Source organism: Adiantum capillus-veneris, chromosome 7 (assembly GCF_014529385.1).
Source record: "Adiantum capillus-veneris isolate H3 chromosome 7, ASM1452938v2, whole genome shotgun sequence".
In the NCBI taxonomy this organism is placed as follows: Eukaryota; Viridiplantae; Streptophyta; class Polypodiopsida; order Polypodiales; family Pteridaceae; genus Adiantum; species Adiantum capillus-veneris.
The window spans coordinates 141354205-141377933 of record NC_140937.1 but is presented as its reverse complement, the minus strand read 5'-3'; the positions used below and the strand labels follow the sequence as shown (position 1 = coordinate 141377933).

The window sequence follows — 23729 nt, the reverse complement described above, 5'->3', positions numbered from 1 at the left end:
TTCTCTTTTTATTAGTGCACGTGCACACACACACACACACACACACACACACACACATCCACACACGAAAAAAAGAGAATTTTAACGTCATAAGAAACTATCCTAAAAGACCTTAAAGATCTATCCGACAAGGAGAGTTATAGAGAAAAAACTATCCTAAAAGACCTAAAAGATCTATCTGACAAAGAGAGTTATAGAGAAGAAACTATCCTAAAAGACCTAAAAGATCTATCCGACAAGGAGAGTTATAAAGAGAAAACTATCCTAAAAGGCCTTAAAGATCTATCAGACAAAGAGAGTTAAACTCAAGATGTGTTATTCAAGAGGCAAATGGCATAACCAATCTACCACACTTGGCTTATAGGAAGGTTATAGAGAAAGAAAAACAAAACAAAAATTAAGTTTAAAAAAAATAGAGGGTATACAGAGATGAGAAGAGAATGGAATGAAACAAAAGAGATAAAGCTAAAGAGTAATTAAAAGTGGTGAATATATGAGAGAGAGAGAGAGAGAGAGAGAGAAAAGTGGTGCATATGAGTGTGTATGTTGTGAGAGAGAGAAAAAAAAAGGGATAAATATAAAGAATCAAGATTTTTTTATAAAAAAAGTAAATGAATCCAAGAAAGTAAAAGAAAAGGGGTAATGGGTGTGTAGGTGAGTTAATGAAAGACAGGCGGAGGCATCCGGAGAGAGGTTTAAGGAGAGGAGGTTAGCGAATGTGGGGTCTCTACAAGGGGTTTTCCCCTTGTTGGAAGAAAACAAAATGAGAGAACGATCACATGCGGCTTTTCTAAATGGAGATAAACTACAAACGAATGCTAAGCTCACAATCAGTCAACGACTAATTTATCAAAACTATTGACAACATAGTAATTAACTATTAGAGAGTCCAACTATCCTCTACACATGTTGATGCTAACCACATGCAAAGCGAAAGTGAAAACCGGACAATATCATAACACAACTAAAGTATTTAAAGTTGGGTTCATAATGCTCAAGCTAAGGTTTGGTTTAGACCGGGCGGCGGCACAACCTTGCAGCTCGCAATGCCTCCGCTTGTGCTGTTCACACAGAACGGTAGCGGTAGTAATATTGTAATGGCACGAACGTGCTCAACGGTTGATCCTGTGGTTGCGATGTTGCAGGCCCGAGATCAAGACGAGCACACCGCATTTTGCGGTGAAAAGCAGCCCAACAATGGGTTTCTTGTGTGGGGCCGGGGGGGGGGGGGGGGCTCGCTCCATCGCTGGTGGGCCTGGAGAAGCTTTGCAATGTTTTTGCCAGGAAGAACGCACGCCACTTCCCCTTTCTCTACCGCCGCCTCGTCTGAACCGAGCCTAAGCTTAGATAGACCAACCACATTTGTCGCTCAACCTTATGCAATTGATAACGAGGGTGGTTCAAGAAAGCCAATGCATGCATGGCATATTGACTCATACCCGAGAACCAGCCAATCAACGACCCAACTGCATCTGCATGCAAAGGTACTTTTACCAATTCCTTCATTTAGCAATGTGAATTGCACAATATCAAGGTGCGGTGAGGTATGTTCGCCAAGGTGGAACAATTTTGATGGGGCATGCTTAGTTGAACGTGGCCTAAAGACCTCCCATGATTTAAATGGGTGTTCGAAACGAGTCCATATCACCTACTGGCTCTACTTAGTGGACTCTCCGTAGATTCCCCTAGCTCTTGAGTTTCCAAGAGGAACTCTAAAACCCAAGAGGCTCTCTCAAAGCCGAATCCAGTGCTCGAACGTGAGCAAACATGTTTGAATGCCTCTATTCTTCCTCGCTTCGCGTAGCCACTTAGGTTCGCTTCAGACACCGTTTCCAATGGCATTTTTTTTGCACAAAAAAAGGAACACCCTTGGCCCCTCCCACACCTTAGCTTGGCTTGTGTGCTCTTTGCCAATGTCTCCCGCTCTTGCTATCGTTGCCGTCTTCATTGTTCAACGCTCTTGCTCCTGCTCCCATCGCGCACCACCCACACCTCAAGCTTTCCCTACCCGCTACCTCGACTCACCTTTCCATACCATCACAAGGGGGATCTTGCAAGATTCTTATTAATGGGATTTTTCACAATTGTGGTTAACATACATACTAGCAACTCTTTCATACATTGGTCGAATTCTTCGCAGATTCCTCCCCTCTACCTCCTCACACCACAGCGCGGATGAAGGGGTATCACAGACGCCTAGGAGGTGAACTCTCGCCAGCCTTATTTGAGTCGTGCTAGGCATCCCTCAAAGTCACGTCGCCGTTCGACGTGTCCATGGCCTTAACATTAAAAAAAAAAAAGCTTTTTCTTCTGCCCCTACTTTCCCACGCGATCGGTTGCCTGTCATGCCTGTGGCCCCTGCTCATCCTATGCCTTTGGAATTGTTTCCCTTTCCTTTGGAATTTTCGCAGATTCTGCTTAAAACATCGTTCAAAATACAAAAGGCCACCAAATTATTTTCTGAATTTGCTCTATTGAAGAGCGATCGAAATTTTTGAATTAAACGCAGACTCTCTCTCTCTCTCTCTCTCTCTCTCTCATTGTGAAAGAGGGGGAGAGAGCGAGCTTGAATTGGAGCTCTAGTGATGGGAAGAAGCAGAAGCTTCAAGGCCATCAGAGAATGGGCTCCTGATGCTGAAGAAATTGCTTCTCCTGCTCCTCCATCGACCCTGTTCCGGTCGTCTTCCTTTTTCTGGTTATTGGGACTCGCCATCGCCAGCTTCTCTGCTTATGAACTCAGCGAAGCTCCTGTCGTATCTGTCAAAAGCATGTGGATTGATCAACTCTTTTCTGTAAGATGTTTATTTAGTGACACACACAGACAGACAGAGCGCTCAGTTTGTTCCCAGTGCAAACGAATGTGTGTGCACGAGTGCGTGCATGTGTAGAGAGAGAGAGAGAGAGAGAGAGAGAGAGAGAGAGAGAGAGAGAGAGAGAGAGTTATTTGTTTGTTTGTTTACTATGTGTTTCATGCCTTCCAAAATTTGGCAGGAGTACATACCTCCTGGATCTGTGCACTTACACTTGATTCGTGAAAGGAATGACTGGCTTATAGAGGTGGAATCATCTTATAAACTTCTGCCCTTAGAATTCAAATTTTATGCTTTTCGTAATTGTCTCTATCCACCCTCATTGTCCAACCTGATTCAGAATGACACAGAGCCTCCTGGGCTATGGGATCCCCCAAAATCATATGGATGGAAGCCCTGTCTGGACACGAGTGTAAATACTCTTGTAAGTTAGATCTGCCATTGTGTGAAAATGTATAATTCTTCTAGAACTTCTGTTTCAGTGATTGACTGCTCTTCAAAGTTAAATTTCTTCTAGAATTGTTGTTGTAGTCTATAATTTTCTGAAGTCTTTTTTTGGTAAGCCTTTCTCATTTTTGTACTGTGAAATCTTTCGTTGTGTACACGAAATCTACATTAGTTTTGCTATTTCGTTCCTGTTTTGTTACAATTTAAGTGAAGCGGATTCTCAAAAAGGCTTTGTACCAGTGGTATGAATATTTCTGTGCATGTGTTACCTAGAGCATGGGCTGCTCATCTAGGACCTAGGTAGACAATGTTCGGAGCTGATGCTCGATGTAGGAAGTCCTGGGTCTTTTTCTTAGCAGCGCTGTAAACTCCGGACGCTTGTCGGTAAACTTGAGCAAGCATGTGCACGAGTGGTCGTAGCGTGTTCCATTTATGGCCGTGCTCGTGCAACTGACAGTTTATTTGAGAGATGTAAGCACACAAAGTTTAGTATATTTAAATGTATCATGCTGGGAATTAAAGGGGTGCGATAAATTTTTTTTTCTTTGTGTACTTTTTAGCACTAGTATGTGTGCGGTTTTTGAAGTCTCATTTTTTAGAAGTAAGAACTTTGCATTAACTCCCCCACAAATGTGGCTAATGTAGTGTTATCAAGCTTTACGAAGGCTTATTCTATGTGTTACTCTTTACTTTGTGCTTTCTTATCATTATTAATGGAGAAAACAATGCAAAGTTTTTACCCATTAAGTTGAGTTAAATCTTTTCTAGATTGTAAATGTGCATTACTTGAATGATTAAGTTTTCTAGATACTCAAGGCCACTAAGAGGGCTTTCTTGTTCCAAATTATGTATTTGCTGGTAATTGTTGTAAAGAGACGTCTTGAGACTAGATTTTCATTTTGATTTTTTTTCTTTTTGGGCGTTTGTCTTATTGAATTTGGGTATGGTAATCACCAAATTTATTCAGTTTGAGCTAATAAAAAGTGGATCTACCTTTACTTAGTTATCAATGGCACCCCACGGGCCAAGCGCAACTTGCGAAAATCTGTACGGCTCGCCATGTCAGCAGTGCAAATCCCAAATTTCCGTATAGCCCTCCTCGTCATCACTTTTTATGCATTTGGGATCCCTGCTTTATTTAAAAGGGTTTAGGCCTCTCGATCGGGTTCCATAAGTTGGGATGGGTTAGGTTTTTAAAACTAACCCCTTGGCCACTCGGCCAAGATCTGCAAGTTGGTAAAACTTCTTTTGCCTCTTTCGCTAGAAATTTGGCCCTTTTGCCCCGCTCAGTGTCCTTCATGCCATGCCATGTCATCACTTTGTGACATATCCCCCTCTTGAAAGAATTGTAATTGCCCTCGATTACGCTTGCAAAACAGACATAGTGTCAAGAGGACGTGGCAGCTGTTAACTATGTCACGAGGACGTGGCAACTGGTAACCTTAGTTGTTGGTTTCTTTCCAATGATTTTTGTTTTATTTTTGAAACCCTCTTTTTGAAGTAGCAAACGGTTGGACATTGTATGGCCAATGTGAACGGTAGTTTCACCCGCAGATGGGAAGTGGTCGGCACTGGAATTCGTATAGTAAGAGGATGTCTAGGCTGCGAGCAAGATCATGTAGGTCTCCCACGTCGCACTTAGCAAGTTGGTGGATACTAGGAAGTGAACTCAGTAAAGGCACAAAGTCAAGGTGGGACTACCAACAAAAAGTATCCGACAGTTGGGCCACATTGCGCTTTTAGATGCGGTCCCAATGAGGATAGATGGTCAGATGACCAGTGGCAGCCCAACGGAATCATTTCCTAAAATTTAGGGAACTGCTATTTTGGGCCGTGAAATGTGTTGGCGTCATTACCTCCGGTATGACTAGGGGAACATTTTACAACTCTGCCGCGAAGTCAACTGGGCAACCAGTCGGGAGATTTTTAAGCGGAAAACCCGAAACGAGAAAATGCTTGTAAATGCGCCAAGTGGCAGATTCTCATGGACTTGCCTCTTACAAAAAAATGGGCGCTGAATTTTATGTTGGGAGAGGCCTCATTTTGGTTTTTGTCACATGTTAAGAGCTATGGAGTGCTTTCTTTCCCTCTCATGTACAGTGTGGTGCTAGGAGTGATGCCCTGCACGCTACACACTGCTCTCTCTCCCCCCTACATGCAGTTATGTGATGCCCCACAAGAGGGCTCTTCATTTGACTGATGTACAGGTGTGTGGGTTCATGCTTTTGTGCTGAGGCAAGAGCCTCCTTGAGCAGGAACAGGGTAGCTAGCTGCTACTTCAAAGCAGGCACCGGTGAGGGTCATAACCTCATTGTACAAGTGCAAATTCAGCACTGTGTATGCGCAGAAATTGACTGTTTTTCAGCCATACGGACGCCAGAACCCTTGGGAATCGTGCCCCACTGGCAGAGGACAGTTGGGGGATTGTTTGGGGCTGAAAACAGGGCAAAAACCAGTAAATACAGCGAGCTGAATTTACTGTTTTTGGGCTCGAATCAGAGGGTATATGCCAGTGGAAGTGAGTTCTAGCAGGGGAATTGGTTTCGCGCAAGTTTTGGGATTGTTATGCTACCGAAATTTGGTCAAATCAGGTAGTATCTAGAGGGATACAGGTAAAGGATTCCCAGTGTAATTTACCCTCTCAAAGAATAAAGAAATATCGAAAGGGGCGCCAATTTTGGGGGCTACAGGTTGTCGACATTTGCTCTGGGCATTCTAGCTTCCAAGCTGTGTGTGTGCTTAAGTGTTAATTCCCGTCACAGGGTTCCTTTGCACGCTCTGTGTGTGTGTGTTTAAAGTAAAGAATTTTGGGTGAAAACCAACGCCTACCGCCCCACGGGCCGGTTTCAAGGTTTCATTGCCGGGATATCAATCACTTTTTCCTCAAAGAGCAAGCCTCAGTTGTTTTGGGTAAAGACACAGAGTACAAGAACGCAGGATTACACTTTGGCCGACAAAGGAAAGGGCATTGTGGAAGAGGGTTCCTCTGTCACAAAGTGATGACGTGGCGGACAGCAGAAACCCTAATTTCTGCCAAAAACCCTAATTTCCGGAAATCGCGGAGGCGGATTATTATTATTATTATTTTTTTTTTGGAAAATGATGAGCGACCCAAATTTCGCTTTTTCTCTACCTAAATGAGAAAGAGAGAGAGAATGCTTTTGCTTTCATGTTTTGACTCTTTGTGAGAGAGAGAGAGAGAGCAATTGCTTTTGATTTGAAGCTTTTGGGCATCCCTTGTAACCTTTAAATTAGTGGTGAGGGCCTCACTTCTCAGAGCATCTGGACGCAGAGTCTGAGAGTGAAACCCTAACCGCTCTCTTGTACTTTGATGATTGATTAATATAAAAAGAAATACCGAAAGGGACGCCAGTCTTTGGGGCCAATATCTCTAGGCACGGAACTCCGCCGGGCCAGTGCAAATCTATTGTGATCTGTGAATTGTTTTGAAGTGGTTATTTGGTGCTGTCGCGGTTGATTCTTGACTTGGAGTGTCCAAGTCTGTTACAGTGGTATCAGAGCACGGCCGATTTCTCTTCTACGGGAAATCCGATCCCCGAATTTTTTTTCTGCGGCACCTATGGCTTCAGGCAATGATCAGTCGACTCCCTCTGCATCTGGAGATGCGGGCTGGGATCACAACGAAGATTCAGGCACAGAGTATGGCCCGCCTTGGCCTACTTAGGTGGAGCGGCGAGAGATAGAGCGTTGCCAGTTGATCGGTGATGCAACAAAGATGATGCTCAATTTTGCCAAGGATCCGAAGATGGAAAAATATATGAACCAGACCTCTTTGGAAGAGGTACAGATGGAGTGGCAGAGAACCACAACACCACTCCCGAAACCCGCTCTCAAGAAACCTTCTGCCTCCAAGAAATATACGGAGAAGGAATTGGAGAACGTGGTTGATGCACGGATTGCTCAGCTTTTTGACACGCAAAAGAAAGCCAAAAAGCACGGCAAAAAGCAGAAGAAAGGCACTGACTTCCCGGGATATTTGGGTCGTCGATCGACATTTGACAAGGCAAAGAAAATGAAGAAGCGCGTCAAGTTTGAAGACCTACCCAGTTCTTCTTCTTCTTCTTCTGACAGTTCTTCTAGCTCCTCGGATTCGAGCGAAGAAGACAGACAAGGTAAAAAGCGAAGCAAGAAGCAACGCTTTGGAAAGGGCAAGAGAAAGGCAAAGAAGGCTAAATCTCGCCCAGAGACTGACAGTTCTACTGAGGACTCGTCTACAGACAGCTCAGATTTCGATGACGGAAAGTTTTATGCGAACAAGAAGAATTTTTACAAAGCCAACCAGTATGACTTTCTCGAAGATAAAAGCAAGAAAGTCCGAGAGTTTAAGAAAGGTGGCCACTCGATCAAGTTTGATACTTTTCAAGATACTCAGATGCTTCGAAGGCTTTGTCTTTTATACAGCAGTTTGACATCGCTTTCACGGGAGGACGCTATTCAGAGCACTCCAAGATTCGGAGAGCTGCCTCCTACTTTAAGGCGAATGCTCGTACTTGGTGGTCCACACTTTTATTAAGCAAGCCTGTGCCAGTTACATGGCTGAAATTCAAGAGGCTTTTTATTTCTTCTTGGTTGACTCAAGAGTTTGAGCGAGATATACGAGCTGCTTGGAACCATCTCCGGATGACCAAGAGCGATACAGTGAATTCTTATTGTGAAAGATTCTGGAGCTCTTTTCTACCCGCCTCTTCATTCAAGAAGATCTTGTTCAGAGAACAGATTGAGCGGTTTACCTTGGGTCTACCTACAGAGATCCGAGATCATTGCTTGGAATAGAAGTCAGCTTCTATTCAGGAGTTGATGAGTCATGCGAAAGAAGTCAGTGAGCTATGTGTAACAAACTTGGACACTCCAAGTCAAGAATCAACCGCGACAGCACCAAATAACCACTTCAAAACAATTCACAGATCACAATAGATTTGCACTGGCCCGGCGGAGTTCCGTGCCTAGAGATATTGGCCCCAAAGACTGGCGCCCCTTTCGGTATTTCTTTTTGTATTAATCAATCATCAAAGTACAAGAGAGCGGTTAGGGTTTCACTCTCAGACTCTGCGTCCAGATGCTCTGAGAAGTGAGGCCCTCACCACTAATTTAAAGGTTACAAGGGATGCCCAAAAGCAGAGCCCCAAAAGCTTTTAAAATCAAAAGCATCAGTTCTCTCTCTCTCTTAGAGAGTCTTTTCTCTTTTTTTTTTTTAAAAAAAAAGCAAAAGCAAAATTCGCGTCGGTCATCATTTTCCAAATTTTTAAAAAAAAAATAAAAAAAATAAAAAAATCCGCCTCCGCGATTTCCGGAATTTAGGGTTTTTGGCAAAAATTAGGGTTTGCAGGAATTTTAGGGTTTCTGGCAGAAATTAGGGTTTCTGCTGTCCGCCACGTCATCACTTTGTGACATACCCCCCTCTTGAAAGCATTGTAATCGACCGCGATTACGCCTGCAAAACCGACAAAAGCCATAAACCGTCTTAGCAGACACTGACTGTTAGTACCTACGTACTAGGAACACACATCTAGCACATGTACAAAATCGACAGTCACATCACATGACATCACAGGACATCACCAGACATCACAGGACATCACATGACATTCAACATTCATTCGGATCTTAGACCATGATTTATCGGCAATGTAGCTAGCAATCACATCTAGGTCCAATCGGGACCTCATCGATGTTCGATTGACTAACCCCTATTGCAACCATGTCTATTCGAGATCAATCAGACCAAAATGCTGCAGTCATTTCGTCTATCAGTTCCTGTACTCACAAGAAGTCAAGAACAAATCAGTATCATAATCAGGAATTCCATTTCATAAAGTCATCCAGCAGAATACTGTCAGCTCTCAGTATCCCTGAAGCTCAAAGAGACATCAGTGACTTTAGTATCAAAATCGAGGCATCTATTGACAAAGGAGTGGAGTGACTCCCCTCTTGTGCATCCCACTGCACGAGATCTTCGGCCAAGCTGAGTTTCTGGGTTCCGTTTGGAGTAGACTATGCTAAACCAAAACATCGAGGTAAAGTTTCACAATCCGAGGAGTATCTGCTAGGTCCTCCTCCTCCATCCACTTCGCATCAAATGCAGGAAAGTTCTTGAACTTAACCAAGAACCGCCTTCGGACTTTACCTTTCTTCGTATCATTATGTGCCAAAATCTGTTCAGGAACAAGGATCTCCTCGTTTTCTTCCACTTCGGGTTGCTCATCAGGCTCCCCATCATCAGGCACATCACCCTTAACAGGGTTCAAGAGACTCACATGCAATGCATTATGAATCCTCCAAGTATCTGGCAGGTCCAATCGGAAGGAGACATCATTTATCTTGTCAGTAATCTGGAAAGGTCCGTAGTATCACATACTAAGCTTTGGAAAAAGCCTCTCCTTTCCCCTTTTTTTTTCTTAGGCGTGCCTTCTCAAAAGTAAGAGCACCCAATCATCCTCCTTCAGTTTCCAGTCGCGACGATGGCGATCCGCTGCCTTTTTCTGTCGTTCTTGAGACTTCTGTAAAGTCTCGTGAACCTTGGCAAAAGCCGTATCCAAATCTCGCGAATATTCATCCGCTTCAAATTTCTAATCTTTCGTGCTCTGGAAGGATGGAACCTTCGCAGCAGTTTCAACAATCTCACATGGCGTCTTCCCCGTCGAAGAGTGTATCGTGTTATTGTAGGCAAATTCCACCAAAGGTAAGTTCTTTTCCCATTGAGTCTTCTGATCCGAGATACAAGACTTCAATAAATCTAAAATCACTGAATTGGCAATCTCAGATTGCCCGTCAGTCTGCAAGTGGAACGATGACGAGAACTGCAACCGCGTGCCAATGTTCTCCCAAATTGCCTTCCAAAACAAACTCATAAATCTGGGGTCTCTGTCGGAGACAATCGTCTCAGGCGTGCCATGTAATCGGAAAATCATCGTGATCATTCTGTATTCTCGGGAGATAAAAAAAAATGAAATCCATTTCAATATTTTCCCAGGGGCGGGTGGGTGGGTATGGGTAAAGGCTGTAACAATCCCTGTGCCTTATGCCTGTCAAACTTGACCTACTAGCATACCAAGCAACTGCGCACAAACTCTTCCACATCCTTCTTCAGTCTCCGCCAAAAGAAATCTCTCTCTACCCCTTTCATGGTGGTAGCAATGCTGCGGTGACCCGTAAAAGGTGGACAGTGGCAATCAGTCATAACCTTTTCCCTCAACGGCTGTGTAACGCACAACATAGTCTTTTTCATCAAGTAGCCTTCTCGAAGGGAGTATCCAGCTACTGTCTCCCCATCCCGTATCCGTGTGAAAATATCTGCAAAATCTGTATCTGTGGCACACTGATCGACCATATCCTCGAAGCTCCTATGATGTATCGCGGAAATAGCCAGAACCAACGGTTTCCGAGACAAAGCATCTGCCACCACATTCTTCTGTCCCTGCACATGGACAATCTGGAAGTGAAACTGTGACAAGATGTTCGCCCACCGCATCTGCTTTTCCGAAAGCTGCTTCTGTGACAAGAAGTAGCGCAAACTCTGATGGTCTGTAAAGACAATAAAATCCGCTCCGAGTAGGTAATGCTGCCACTGAGTAAGAGCGTGGATAACCGCCAAAAGCTCTTTCCCATAGATCTGTGCTGTCATCTCCGGCCTAGAGAACAAACGGCTCTCGTAAGCTATGACATGGCCTTCTTGCATCAAGACCGTACCCAGACTACGACCACAAGCATCACAATATACTTCGAATGACTTCTGCAAGTCCGGCAAAGTCAAAATAGGTCCCGTAGTCAATTTCTCTTTCAATGTCTCAAAGGCAGTCACCTCTGTGGGTCCCCACGAAAAAGGTACTCCTTTCTGTGTCAAGATATGCAAAGGGGAAGCAACCTCTGCAAACTTTCGTATGAACCGCCTGTAGTATGAACATAGTCCCAAGAAGCTTCTAACTTCATGGACATTCCTCAAATCGGGCCAATCACGGATAGTCTCTATCTTGGCCGGGTCCATTTGCACTCCTGTTGTGTTGCTGACACAATGTGTCCCAAAAAGTGTATCCATGGTAGAAAAAAATTCACTTTTCTTTGCATTAATCACTAGCGTGTGATCTCGTAATGCCTAAAAGACTTGAAGCAGATGATCTCTGTGTTCTGCCTCATTCTTCGAGAAAACAATGATGTCGTCAAAGAAAGTGCCAACAAATAGCCTGTACTCTCGAAAAATCCTGTCCATCATCCGGTTAAATGTCGCAGGAGCATTGGTTAAGCCAAAAGGCATCACCAAAAACTCAAATAACCCAAAAGTCGTCCGAAAAGCTGTCTTGTAGACATCTCCTGGCGCTATCCTGATCTGATGATATCCACTCTTCAAGTCAATCCTGCTAAAGCACGAGGATCCCTGTAACCTGTCGAGTATATCATCGATCCTAGGAATCGGAAATCTGTTCTTGATGGTGATTTCGTTGAGAGTGCTATAATCGATGCACATTCTCCAAGATCCGTCTTTCTTCAAAACCAACAACACTGGAGAGCAATACGGTGAAGTACTAGGCTGGACAAGACCCTTTTCCAAGAGGTCTTTCACTGAGTTCATAATCTTTTCATTCTGTACTCGGCTCACACAATAAGGTGGCCGATTCGGTGGTGTGCTTCCAGATATCAGATCAATGGTATGATCTTCAGGCCCTCTCAAAAGCAATCGGCATGAGCGTGGAGAAAAAAAATCTTGGCGTTCTTTTCTTCAGGTCAAAACATATTCAACTTTTATCCATGGTTCAGTTCTCCCAAAAGAATGAGTAAGAAAACTGAAGTTCATCAAGTACAATCTCTAAGCCCTTCATTTATCAAAGTCGCTTTCTCGGCCCGGTAGTCAACCACGGCGTAGTTCTTGTGGTACCAAGGGATCCCGAGTAGAACGTCACTCACGTGCCCTGAACACCCCTGTCATTGCAAACGAAGTTTGCCAATGCTCGGTGTAATGGCAACATCCCATCCGGGTGCCAGTCGAACTACCTCCGCCAGTGGCGTCAGTCTGTCGGGCGCAGTTCCAAATCGAGCCGCCAATTCCAAGCGAAAAGAAGTTGGCCTTGGCTCCTTCAAAAGAGCTTCTTGATCCTTCACTTTGCCCCAAAAAAAAACGGCAAAGTTTGTACTTTCATTCATTTGATTCGGTGCAAGTCCCACGCCATGTGGTACCAGTTCTGCTTTTCTATCTGCCTTTTCTGCCACATTCCTCAGCTGCTCTCGAACTCTCAGACCTGTCGTCGTCTTTATCATTCTGTTCTTTCTGTGCCTTATCAGGGCACTTTGCGGAAATATGTCCATGTTCCCCGCATCCAAAGCACTTCCCCTCTCTGATGAAGCGACCTCTCTCCTCAGGAGTAAGCTTGGGTCGTGCATCCTTTTTTTTCTCTGGGTTGCTCTTTTTCATTCTACTTTCATTCCCAGAAGTCTGTTTGGCTCGTTGTGTCATGGCCTCATCTGTGGGGTAGGTCAGACTGCCAGTGTGAATGGCAAAGCCCCGCTTCGCATGACTCATCAACTCCTGAATAGAAGCTGACTTCTGTTCCAAGCAGTGATCTCGGATCTCTGTAGGTAGACCCAAGGTAAACCGCTCAATTTGTTCTCTGAACGAGATCTTCTTGAATGAAGAGGCGGGTAGAAAAGAGCTCCAGAATCTTTCACAATAAGAATTCACTGTATCGCTCTTGGTCATCCGGAGATGGTTCCAAGCAGCTCGTATATCTCGCTCAAACTCTTGAGTCAACCAAGAAGAAATAAAAAGCCTCTTGAATTTCAGCCATGTAACTGGCACAGTCTTGCTTAATAGAAGCGTGGACCACCAAGTACGAGCATTCCCCTCAGAGTAAGAGGCAGCTCTCCGAATCTTGGAGTGCTCTGAATAGCGTCCTCCCGCGAAAGCGATGTCAAACTGCTGTATAAAAGACAAAGCCTTCGAAGCATCTGAGTATCCTGAAAAGTATCAAACTTGATCGAGTGGCCACCTTCCTTAAACTCTCGGACTTTCTTGCTGTTATCTTCGAGAAAGTCATACTGGTTGGCTTTGTAAAAATTCTTCTTGTTCGCATAAAACTTTCCCGTGATCGGAATCTGAGCTGTCTGTAGACGAGTCCTCAGTAGAACTGTCAGTCTCTGGGCGAGATGTAGCCTTCTTTGCCTTTTTCTTGCCCGTTCCGAAGCTTTGTGTCTTGCTTCGCTTTTTGCTTTTTTTTCTGTCTTCTTCGCTCTAATCCGAGGAGCTAGAAGAACTGTCAGAAGAAGAAGAAGAAGAACTGGGTACTCCTTCAAATCGAACACGCTTCTTCCGTTTCTTTGCTTTGTCGAATGTCGACTGACGACCCAAATATCCCGGGAAGTCAGTACCTTTGTTCTGCTTTTTGCCCTGCTTTTTGCCGTGCTTTTTGCCTTTCTTTTGCACGTCGAAAAGCTGAGCAATCCGTGCATCAACCACGTTCTCCAGTTCCTTCTCCGTATATTTCTTGGAGGTAGAAGGTTTCTTGAGAGCGGGTTTCGGGAGTGGTGTTGTGGTTCTCTGCCACTCCATCTGTACCTCTTCCAAAGAGGTCTGGTTCATATATTTTGCCATCTTCGGGTCCTTGGCAAAAATTACGCATCATCTTTGTTGCATCGCCAATCAATTGACGACACTCCATCTCTGTTTGCTGCGCCTGAGTAGGCCGAGGCGGGCCATACTCTCTGTCTGAATCTTCGTTGTGATCCCAGCCCGCATCTCCAGATGCAGAGGGAGTCGACTGATCATTGCCTGAAGCCATAGGTGCCGCGGAAAAAAAATTCGGGGATCGGATTTCCCGTAGAAGAGAAATCGGCCGTGCTCTGATACCACTGTAACAAACTTGGACACTCCAAGTCAAGAATCAACCGCGACAGCACCAAATAACCACTTCAAAACAATTCACAGATCACAATAGATTTGCACTGGCCCGGCGGAGTTCCGTGCCTAGAGATATTGGCCCCAAAGACTGGCGCCCCTTTCGGTATTTCTTTTTGTATTAATCAATCATCAAAGTACAAGAGAGCGGTTAGGGTTTCACTCTCAGACTCTGCGTCCAGATGCTCTGAGAAGTGAGGCCCTCACCACTAATTTAAAGGTTACAAGGGATGCCCAAAAGCAGAGCCCCAAAAGCTTTTAAAATCAAAAGCATCAGTTCTCTCTCTCTATTAGAGAGTCTTTTCTCTTTTTTTTTTATAAAAAAAAAGCAAAAGCAAAATTCGCGTCGCTCATCATTTTCCAAAAAAAAAATAAAATTTTTTTTAAAAAAAATAAAAATCCGCCTCCGCGATTTCCGGAATTTAGGGTTTTTGGCAAAAATTAGGGTTTGTAGGAATTTTAGGGTTTCTGCTGTCCGCCACGTCATCACTTTGTGACACTATGCAGGACATGGGGTAAAGTTAGGGATGAGACGGCACTCATCTTCTTTGATCCAGGTGCCAAAGCCAACTTTATCTCACCAGAGCTAGCTATGAAGCTGGGCATCAGAGCTGAAGAGATGGGGTACACAACACAGGCACGGTTGGCATGTGTTGGCCACTTAGAGTGTGTTGCTTCCATTATTGGAAAGCTGCGTCTGCATATTCAGTCGTATGTGGACATAGAAGAGTACTAATGCCGCTGGAAGGATGTGATGCCTTGTTGGAGATCCCATGGATGTTCCGAGTGCATGGAGTCTTGGATGCCTACAACAAAAGGATCATTGTACAGCATAGGGGCAAAACTCACATCTTGGATGTAAAGCTAAAAGGAGAGTCAGTCCCTATTGTATCTGCTTCTGCTATCACTTCTGTAATAAAAAATCATCTTTCTGTGTACTTGATTTTTGCACGTGATGTCTCAGATAGTGATCAGTCAAATTTATCTGTGTTAGATAAAGAAAGGTCAGCATTTTTGTAAAAGTTTAGTGACTGTTTTTCTGATTCATTACCGTCGTAATTGCCGCCAGAGAGACCTGAGGACCATCGGATAGATTTGGTGCCAGGGTGTAGCCCAACCAAATAGACCTCCCTACGGGGTTAGTGCGGTGTAGCAGAAAGAGATTATGGGCCAGGTTGAGGAGTTATTAGAGAAGGGGCTGATTCAGCCTAGTTCTTCACCCTTTTGCTCCCCAGTGCTCCTAGTGCAAAAGAAGGATGGCTCATGGCGCATGTGTATTGATTACCGTGCGTTGAATAACAATACCATCAAGAATAGGTTTCGCAAATCATTGATTTCCGTACACTGTTGCCACGTGCAGTGCCTGTCACAAGACGGGCACCATGTGCCAATAGAAAAGAACAGACTGAACAGACTTTTAGCACTTCAATAACAATTGAACTGAGAGAGAGAGACGACACGCGACACGGATTGGCGGAATTCCACACCAGGGAGTATTGGCCCCAAACCTTGGCGCCCCTTTCGGTATTTCTTTATATTGCTTCAACAAAGTACAAGCCGGTACTCCAGACTCTGCACCTTCTCCAAAAAGCATGCCAGAGAATGAGCCCTAACCTCATATTTAAAGGCCCTTGGCCTGAAAAGCAGTTACAGTGAAAAGCCTTCAAAACTCAAAAGCTTCTGGTCCAAAAGCAATGCCAAAAAGCTGCCAACGTAAATCACGGAATTCCGTACAACAGTTAGCGCAAAACGTGGATATTCGTACAGTCTGCCACATCATCATGTTAGTGCAATTTCAAGGTTTTCCGTACAGCTGCCACGTCACCAGCTGCTACGCTATTCTTTCTCTGTGTGTGGTTCCTGCTTTATTTTAATCCTTTATGTCACTTGGGGCCCCATCGGACGGGGCCCCCATAAGTTGGTAGGACTTCTTCTTCTGTTACTTGTTCTTCTTAGGATTTAGGCCCCTCGACCGGCATCTGCAAGTTGGCTCCATTCTTCAGGGCTTTGACACGTCAACAGTTTGTGACAGTGCCGCCAGCCAGGGAGGGTGTGTGTGTCTGCCATAGAAAAGGCCAGCCACGTCACCAGTTTGTGACAAAACCCCCTAATGGTGTGTGTGTCTGCCATAGAAAAGGCGAGCCACGTCACCAGTTTGTGACAAAACCCTCTCTTGAAAGTATTGTAATCGCCCTCGATTACGCTTGCAAAACAGACATAAGTCATAAATTGTCTTAGCAGACACTGACTGTTAGTACCGACGCACTGAGAACACACATCTAGCACTTGTACCAATCGACAATCACATCACAGGACAAAATCACATTCAAATTCATTCCAAATCTCATACCATGATTAATCGGCAATGTATTTAGCAATTGCATCTAGATCCACTCAGGACCTCATAGATGCGCGATTAACTAATCCATATTGCAATCACGACTATCGAGATCTTTTAGACTGAAATGCTGCAGTCATTTCATCTACCGATTCTTGCACTTAGCACTCTTGTACTTTGAACTCAAATTAAAAAAAAAAGAAATACCGAAAGGGCCCCCAATCTTTGGGGCCAATATCTCTAGGCACGGAACTCCGCCGGGCCAGTGTCGAATAAATTGTGAACTTTGAATTGTTCTGAAGTGGTTATTTGGTGCTGTCGTGGTAGATTCTTGACTTGGAGTGTCCAAGTCTGTTACATCCTCATGCCCCAAATACCCATGACAATGCTAGCGGTCCCATCCGATCGGGTGTGATCTCGAGTCGTGCCACCAATTTAGGTGAAATGAAGTTGGCCTTGGCTCCTCCATCAAAGAAAATCAGGGCTTCTTAGTGTCACAAAGTGATGACGTGGCTACGGACAGTAGAAACCCTAATTTCTGCCAAAAACCCTAAAATTTCTGCAAACCCTAATTTTTGCCAAAAACCCTAATTTCCGGAAATCGCGGAGGCTATTAAAAAAAAAGAGATTTTTTTTTTTTTGAAAATGATGAGCGATGCAAATTTTGCTTTTTCTCTACAATATGAGAAAGAGAGAGAGAATGCTTTTGCTTTCAAGTTTTGACTCTCTGTGTGAGAGAGAGAGCAATTGCTTTTGATTTGAAGCTTTTGGGGCTCTGCTTTTGGACATCCCTTGTAACCTTTACATTAGTGGTGAGGGCCTCACTTCTCAAAGCATCTGGACGCAGAGTCTGAGAGTGAAACCCTAACCGCTCTCTTGTACTTGATGATTGATTAATACAAAAAGAAATACCGAAAGGGGCGCCAGTCTTTGGGGCCAATATCTCTAGGCACGGAACTCCGCCGGGCTAGTGCAAATCTATTGTGATCTGTGAACACTTTTGAAGTGGTTATTTGGTGTTGTCACGATTGATTCTTGACTTGGAGTGTCCAAGTCTGTTACAGTGGTATCAGAGCACGGCCGATTTCTCTTCTACGGGAAATCCGATCTCCGACTTTTTTTTTTCTGCGGCACCCATGGCTTCAGGCAATGATCAGTCGACTCCCTCTGCATCTGGAGATGTTGGCTGGGATCACAACGAAGATTCAGACAGAGAGTATGGCCCGCCTCGGCCTACTGAGGCGGAGCAAAGAGAGATGGAGCGTCGTCAATTGATTGGCGATGCAACAAAGATGATGCTCAATTTTGCCAAGGACCCGAAGATGGCAAAATATATGAAACAGACCTCTTTGGAAGAGGTACAGATAAAGTGGCAGAGAACCACAACACCACTCCCGAAACCCGCTCTCAAGAGACCTTCTGCCTCCAAGAAATATACGGAGAAGGAACTGGAGAACGTGGTTGATGCACGGATTGCTCAGCTTTTCGACATGCAAAAGAAAGGCAAAAAGCACGGCAAAAAGCAGAAGAAAGGCACTGACTTCCCGGGATATTTGGGTCGTCGGTCGACATTTGACAAGGCAAGGAAATTGAAGAAGCACGTCAAGTTTGAAGACCTACCCAGTTCTTCTTCTTCTTCTTGTGACAGCTCTTCTAGCTCTTTAGACTCGAGCAAAGAAGACAGGAAAAGCAAAAAGCGAAGCGAGAAACAACGCTTCGGAAAGGGCAAGAAAAAGGCAAGGAAGTCTAAGTCTTGCCCAGTGAGTGACAGTTCTACAGAGGACTCGTCTACGGACAATTCAGACTCTGACAATGGAAACTTTTATGCGAACAAGAAGAATTTTTACAAAGCCAACCAGTATGACTTTCTCGAAGATAAAAGCAAGAAAGTCCGAGAGTTTAAGGAAGTTGGCCACTCGATCAAGTTTGATACTTTTTCAGGATACTCAGATGCTTCGAAGGCTTTGTCTTTTATACAACAGTTTGACATCGCTTTCCCGGGAGGACGCTATTTTGAGCACTCCAAGATTCGGAGAGTTGCCTCTTACTTTAAGAGGATTGCTCGTACTTGGTGGTCCACGCTTCTTTTAAACAAGACTGCGCCAATTAAATGGCTGAAATTTAAGAAGCTTTTTATTTCTTCTTGGTTGACGCAAGAATATGAATGAGATATACGAGCTGCTTGGAACCATCTTCGGATGACCAAGAAAGATACAATCAACGCTTACTGTGAAAGATTTTGGAGCTCTTTTCTACCCGCCTCTTCATTCAAGAAGATCTCGTTCAAAGAACAGATTAAGCGGTTTACCTGGGGTCTACTTACAGAGATCCGAGATCACTGCTTGGAATAGAAGTCAGCTGCTATTCAGGAGTTGATGAGTCATGCGAAGCGGGCCTTTGCCATTCACTCTGGCAGTCTGACCTACCCCACAGATGAGGCCATGACACAACGAGCCGAACAGACTTCTGGGAATGAAAGTAGAAAGAAAAAGAGCAACCCAGAGAAAAAGGATGCACGACCCAAGCTTACTCCTGAGGAGAGAGCTCGCTTCATCAGAGAGGGGAAGTGCTTTGGATGCGGGGCAGTAACAGACTTGGACACTCCAATTCAAAAATCAATCGCGACAGCACCAAATAACCACTTCAAAACAATTCACAGATCACAATATATTTGCACTTGCCCGGCAGAGTTCCGTGCCTAGAGATATTGGCCCCAAAGACTGGCGCCCCTTTCGGTATTTCTTTTTATATTAATCAGTTCAAAGTACAAGAGAGTGGCTAGGGTTTCACTCTCAGACTCTGCGTTCAGATGCTCTGAGAAGTGAAGCGCTCTCCACATATTTAAAGGTACAAGGGATGCCCAAAAGCAGAGCCCCAAAAGCTTTTAAAATAAAAAGCATAAGAGCTCAAAAGCTCTTCTCTCTCAAGTTCTTCTTTTTTTTGTTAAAAAAAAGCATTCTCTTCAAAAGCGAAATTCGCGTCGCTCATCTTTTAATTTTTTAAATTTTTTATTTCAGCCTCCACGATTTTCAAAAATTAGGGTTTTTGGCAAAAATTAGGGTTTGCAGGAATTTTAGGGTTTTTGGAAGAAATTAGGGTTTCTGCTGTCTGTAGCCGCGTCATCACTTTGTGACATACCCCCCTCTTGAAAGCATTGTAATCGACCGCGATTACGTTTGCAAAACTGACAAAAGCCATAAACCGTCTTAGCAGACACTGACTGTTAGTACCTACGTACTAGGAACACACATCTAGCACATGTACGAAATCGACAGTCACATCACACGACATCATAGGACATCACCAGACATCACATGACATTCAACATTCATTCGGATCTTAGACCATGATTTATCTGCAATGTAGCTAGCAATCACATCTAGGTCCAATCGGGACCTCATCGATGTTCGATTGACTAACCCCTATTGCAACCATGTCTATTCGAGATCAATCAGACCAAAATGCTACAGTCATTTCGTCTATCAGTTCCTGCGCTCACAAGAAGTCAAAGACAAATCAGTATCATTATCAGGAATTCCATTTCATAAAGTCATCCAGCAGAATACTGTCAGCTCTTAGTATCCCTGAAGCTCAAAGAGACATCAGTGACTTTAGTATCAAAATCGAGGCATCTGTTGACAAGGGAGCGGAGTGACTCCCCTCTTGTGCATCCCACTGCACCAGATCTCGGGCCAAGCTGAATTCTGGGTTCCGTAGCTATGCTAAACCAAAACATCGAGGTAAAGTTTCACAATCCGAGGAGTATCTGCTAGGTCCTCCTCCTCCATCCACTTCGCATCAAATGCAGGAAAGTTCTTGAACTTAACCAAGAACCGCCTTCGGACTTTACCTTTCTTCGTATCGTTAGGTGCCAAAATCTGTTCAGGAACAAGGATCTCCTCCTTTTCTTCCACTTCGGGTTGCTCATCAGGCTCCCCATCATCAGGCACATCACCCTTAACAAGTTTCATGAGACTCACATGCAATGCATTGTGAATCCTCCAAGTATCTGGCAGTTTCAATCGGAAGGAGACCATTTATCTTGTCAGTGATCTGGAAAGGTCCGTAGTATCGCATACTAAGCTTTGGAAAAAGCCTCTCCTTTCCCTTTTTCTTTCGTAGGCGTGCCTTCTCAAAACGTAAGAGCACCCAATCATCCTCCTTCAATTTCAAGTCGCGACGATGGCGATCCATTGCCTTTTTTTGTCGTTCTTTAGACTCCTACAAAGTCTCGCGAACCTTGGCAATAGCCGTATCCAAATCTCACGAATATTCATCCGCTTCAAATATCTAATCTTTCGTGCTCAGAAAGGATGGAACCTTCGCAGCACTTTCAAGAATCTCACATGGCATCTTCCCCGTCGAAGAGTGTATCGTGTTATTGTAGGCAAATTCCACCAAATGTAAGTTCTTTTCCCATTGAGTTTTCTGATCCGAGATACAAGACTTCAATAAATCTAAAACCATTGAATTGGCAATCTCAGATTGCCCGTCAGTCTGCAAGTGGAACGATGACGAGAACTGCAACCGCGTGCCAATGTTCCCCAAAATTGCCTTCCAAAACAAACTCATAAATTTGGGGTCTCTGTCGAAGACAATCGTCTTAGGCGTGCCATGTAATTGGAAAATCATCGTGATCATTCTGTGTAATCGGGAGATCAAAAATGAAATTCATTTCAATACTTTCCCAGGGGCGGGTGGGTATGGGTAAAAGGGTGTAACAATCTCTGTGTCTTATGCTTGTCAAACTTGACGTTCTGGCATACTGCGCACAACTCTTCCACGTCCTTTTTGAGTCACAGCCAAAAGAAATATCTCTCTACCCTTTTCATGGTGGTAGCAATGGCGCGGTGACCCGTAAAGGTGGACAGTGGCAATCAGTCATAACCTTCTCCCTCAACGGTTGTGTAACGCACAGCATAGTCTTTTTCATCAAGTAGCCTTCTCGAAGGGAGTATCCCGCTACTGTCTCCCCATCCTGTATCCGTGTGAAAATATCTGCAAAATCTGTATCTGTGGCATATTGATCGACCATATCCTCGAAGCTCCTATGATGTATCGTGGAAATAGCCAGAACCAACGGTTTCCGAGACAAAGCATTTGCCACCACATTCTTCTGTCCCTGCACATGGACAATCTGGAAGTGGAACTGTGACAAGATGTTCGCCCACTGCATCTGCTTTTCCGAAAGCTGCTTCTATGAGAAGAAGTAGCGCAAACCCTGATGGTCTGTAAAGACAGTAAAATCCGCTCTGAGTAGGTAATGCCGCCACTGAGTAAGAGCATTGATAACCGCCAAAAGCTCTTTCTCATAGATTTGTGCTGTCATCTCCGGCCTAGAGAACAAACGGCTCTCGTAAGCTATGACATGGCCTTCTTGCATCAAGACCGCATCCAGACTACGACCATAAGTATCACAATATACTTCGAATGACTTCTACAAGTCCGGCAAAGTCAAAATAGGTCTCGTAGTCAATTTCTCTTTCAATGTCTGAAAGGCAGTCACCTCTGTCGGTCCCCACGAAAAAGGTACTGCTTTCTGTCTCAAGATATGCAAAGGGGAAGCAACCTCTGCAAACTTTCGTATGAACCGCTTGTAGTACGAACACAGTCCCAAGAAGCTTCTAACTTCATGGACATTCTTCAAGTCGGCCCAATCACGGATAGTCTCTATCTTGGCTGGATCCATTTGCACTCTGCTGCTGACACAATGTGTCCCAAAAAGTGTATCTCTGGTAGGAAAAATTCACTTTTCTTTGCATTAATCACTAACGTGTGATCTCGTAATTCGTGAAAGACTTGAAGCAGATGATCTCAGTGTTCTGCCTGATTCTTGGAGAAAACAATGATGTCGTCAAAGAAAGTGCCAACAAATAGCTTGTACTCTTGAAAAATCCTGTACATCATCCGGTTAAATGTCGCAGGAGCATTGGTTAAGCCAAAAGGCATCACCAAAATCTCAAGTAACCCAAAAGTCGTCCGAAAAGCTGTCTTGTAGACATCTCCTGGTGCTATCTTGATTTGATGATATCCACTCTTCAAAGTCAATCTTGCTAAAGCAAGAGGATCCCTGTAACCTGTCGAGTATATCATCGATCCTAGGAATCGGAAATCTGTTCTTGATGGTGATTTCGTTGAGAGTGCTATAATCGATGCACATTCTCCAAGATCCGTCTTTCTTCAAAACCAACAACACTCGAGTGCAATACGGTGAAGTGCTAGGCTGGACAAGACCCTTTTCCAAGAGGTCTTTCACTGGGTTCATAATCTTTTCATTCTGTACTCGGCTCACACGGTAAGGTGGCCGATTCGGTGGCATGCTTCCAGGTATCAGATAAATGGTTTGATCTTCAGGCCCTCTGAAAAGCAATCGGCATGAGTGTGGAGAAAAATCTTGGCGTTCTTTTGATCAGGTCAAAACATATTCAACCTTTATCCATCGTTCAGTTCTCTCCCAAAAGAATGAGTAAGAAACTGAAGTTCATCAAGTACAATCTCTAAGTCCTTCATTTATCAAAGTCGCTTTCTCGGCCCGGTAGTTAACCACGGCGTAGTTCTTGTGGTACCAAGGGATCCTAAGTAGAACGTCACTCGCGTGCCTTGAACACCCCTGTCATTGCAAACAAAGTTTGCCAATGCTCGGTGTAATGGCAACATCCCATCCGGGTGCCAGTCGAACTACCTCCGCCTGTGGCGTCAGTCTGTCGGGCGTAATTCCAAATGAAGCCGCCAATTCCAAGTGAAAAGAAGTTGGCATTGGCTCCTTCAAAAGAGCTTCCTGATCCTTCGCTTTGCCCCAAAAGCGGCAAAGTTTGTACTTTCATTCATTAGATTCGGTGCAGGTCCTACGCCATGTGGTACCAGTTCTGCTTTTCTATCTGCCTGTTCTGCCACATTCCTCAGCTGCTCTCGAACTCTCAGGCTTGTCGTCGTCTTTATCATTTTGTTCTTTCTGTGTCTTTTTAGGGCACTTCGCGGAGATATGTCCATGTTCCCCGCATCCAAAGCACTTCCCCTCTCTGATGAAGCGAGCTCTCTCCTCAGGAGTAAGCTTGGGTCGTGCATCCTTTTTCTTTGGGTTGCTCTTTTTCTTTCTACTTTCATTCCCAGAAGTTTGTTCGGCTCGTTGTGTCATGGCCTCATCTGTGGGGTAGGTCAGACTGCTAGAGTGAATGGTAAAGGCCCGCTTCGCATGACTCATCAACTCCTGAATAGAAGCTGACTTCTGTTCCAA

General features: G+C 44.4%; 1 protein-coding gene across 5 annotated transcripts in view; it reads left to right on the top strand.

The window, feature by feature from the left end:
• Positions 1-2474: 2474 nt before the first annotated feature.
• The window catches only part of LOC147454716 (O-fucosyltransferase 39-like), a 43828-nt gene continuing 22573 nt past the window's right edge, over positions 2475-23729 (top strand). The window contains exons 1-3 of one of the 5 annotated variants that reach the window (XM_086516575.1): positions 2475-2792; positions 2992-3057; positions 3151-3234. In XM_086516575.1, the coding sequence (XP_086372701.1) occupies positions 2586-2792; positions 2992-3057; positions 3151-3234 (357 nt within the window). In that variant the 5' untranslated portion in view covers positions 2475-2585. Of the gene's footprint in view, positions 2793-2991; positions 3058-3150; positions 3235-23729 lie in introns of those variants that run through there. The other 4 variants (XM_086516573.1, XM_086516572.1, XM_086516571.1 and 1 more) reach the window with 4 other exon arrangements.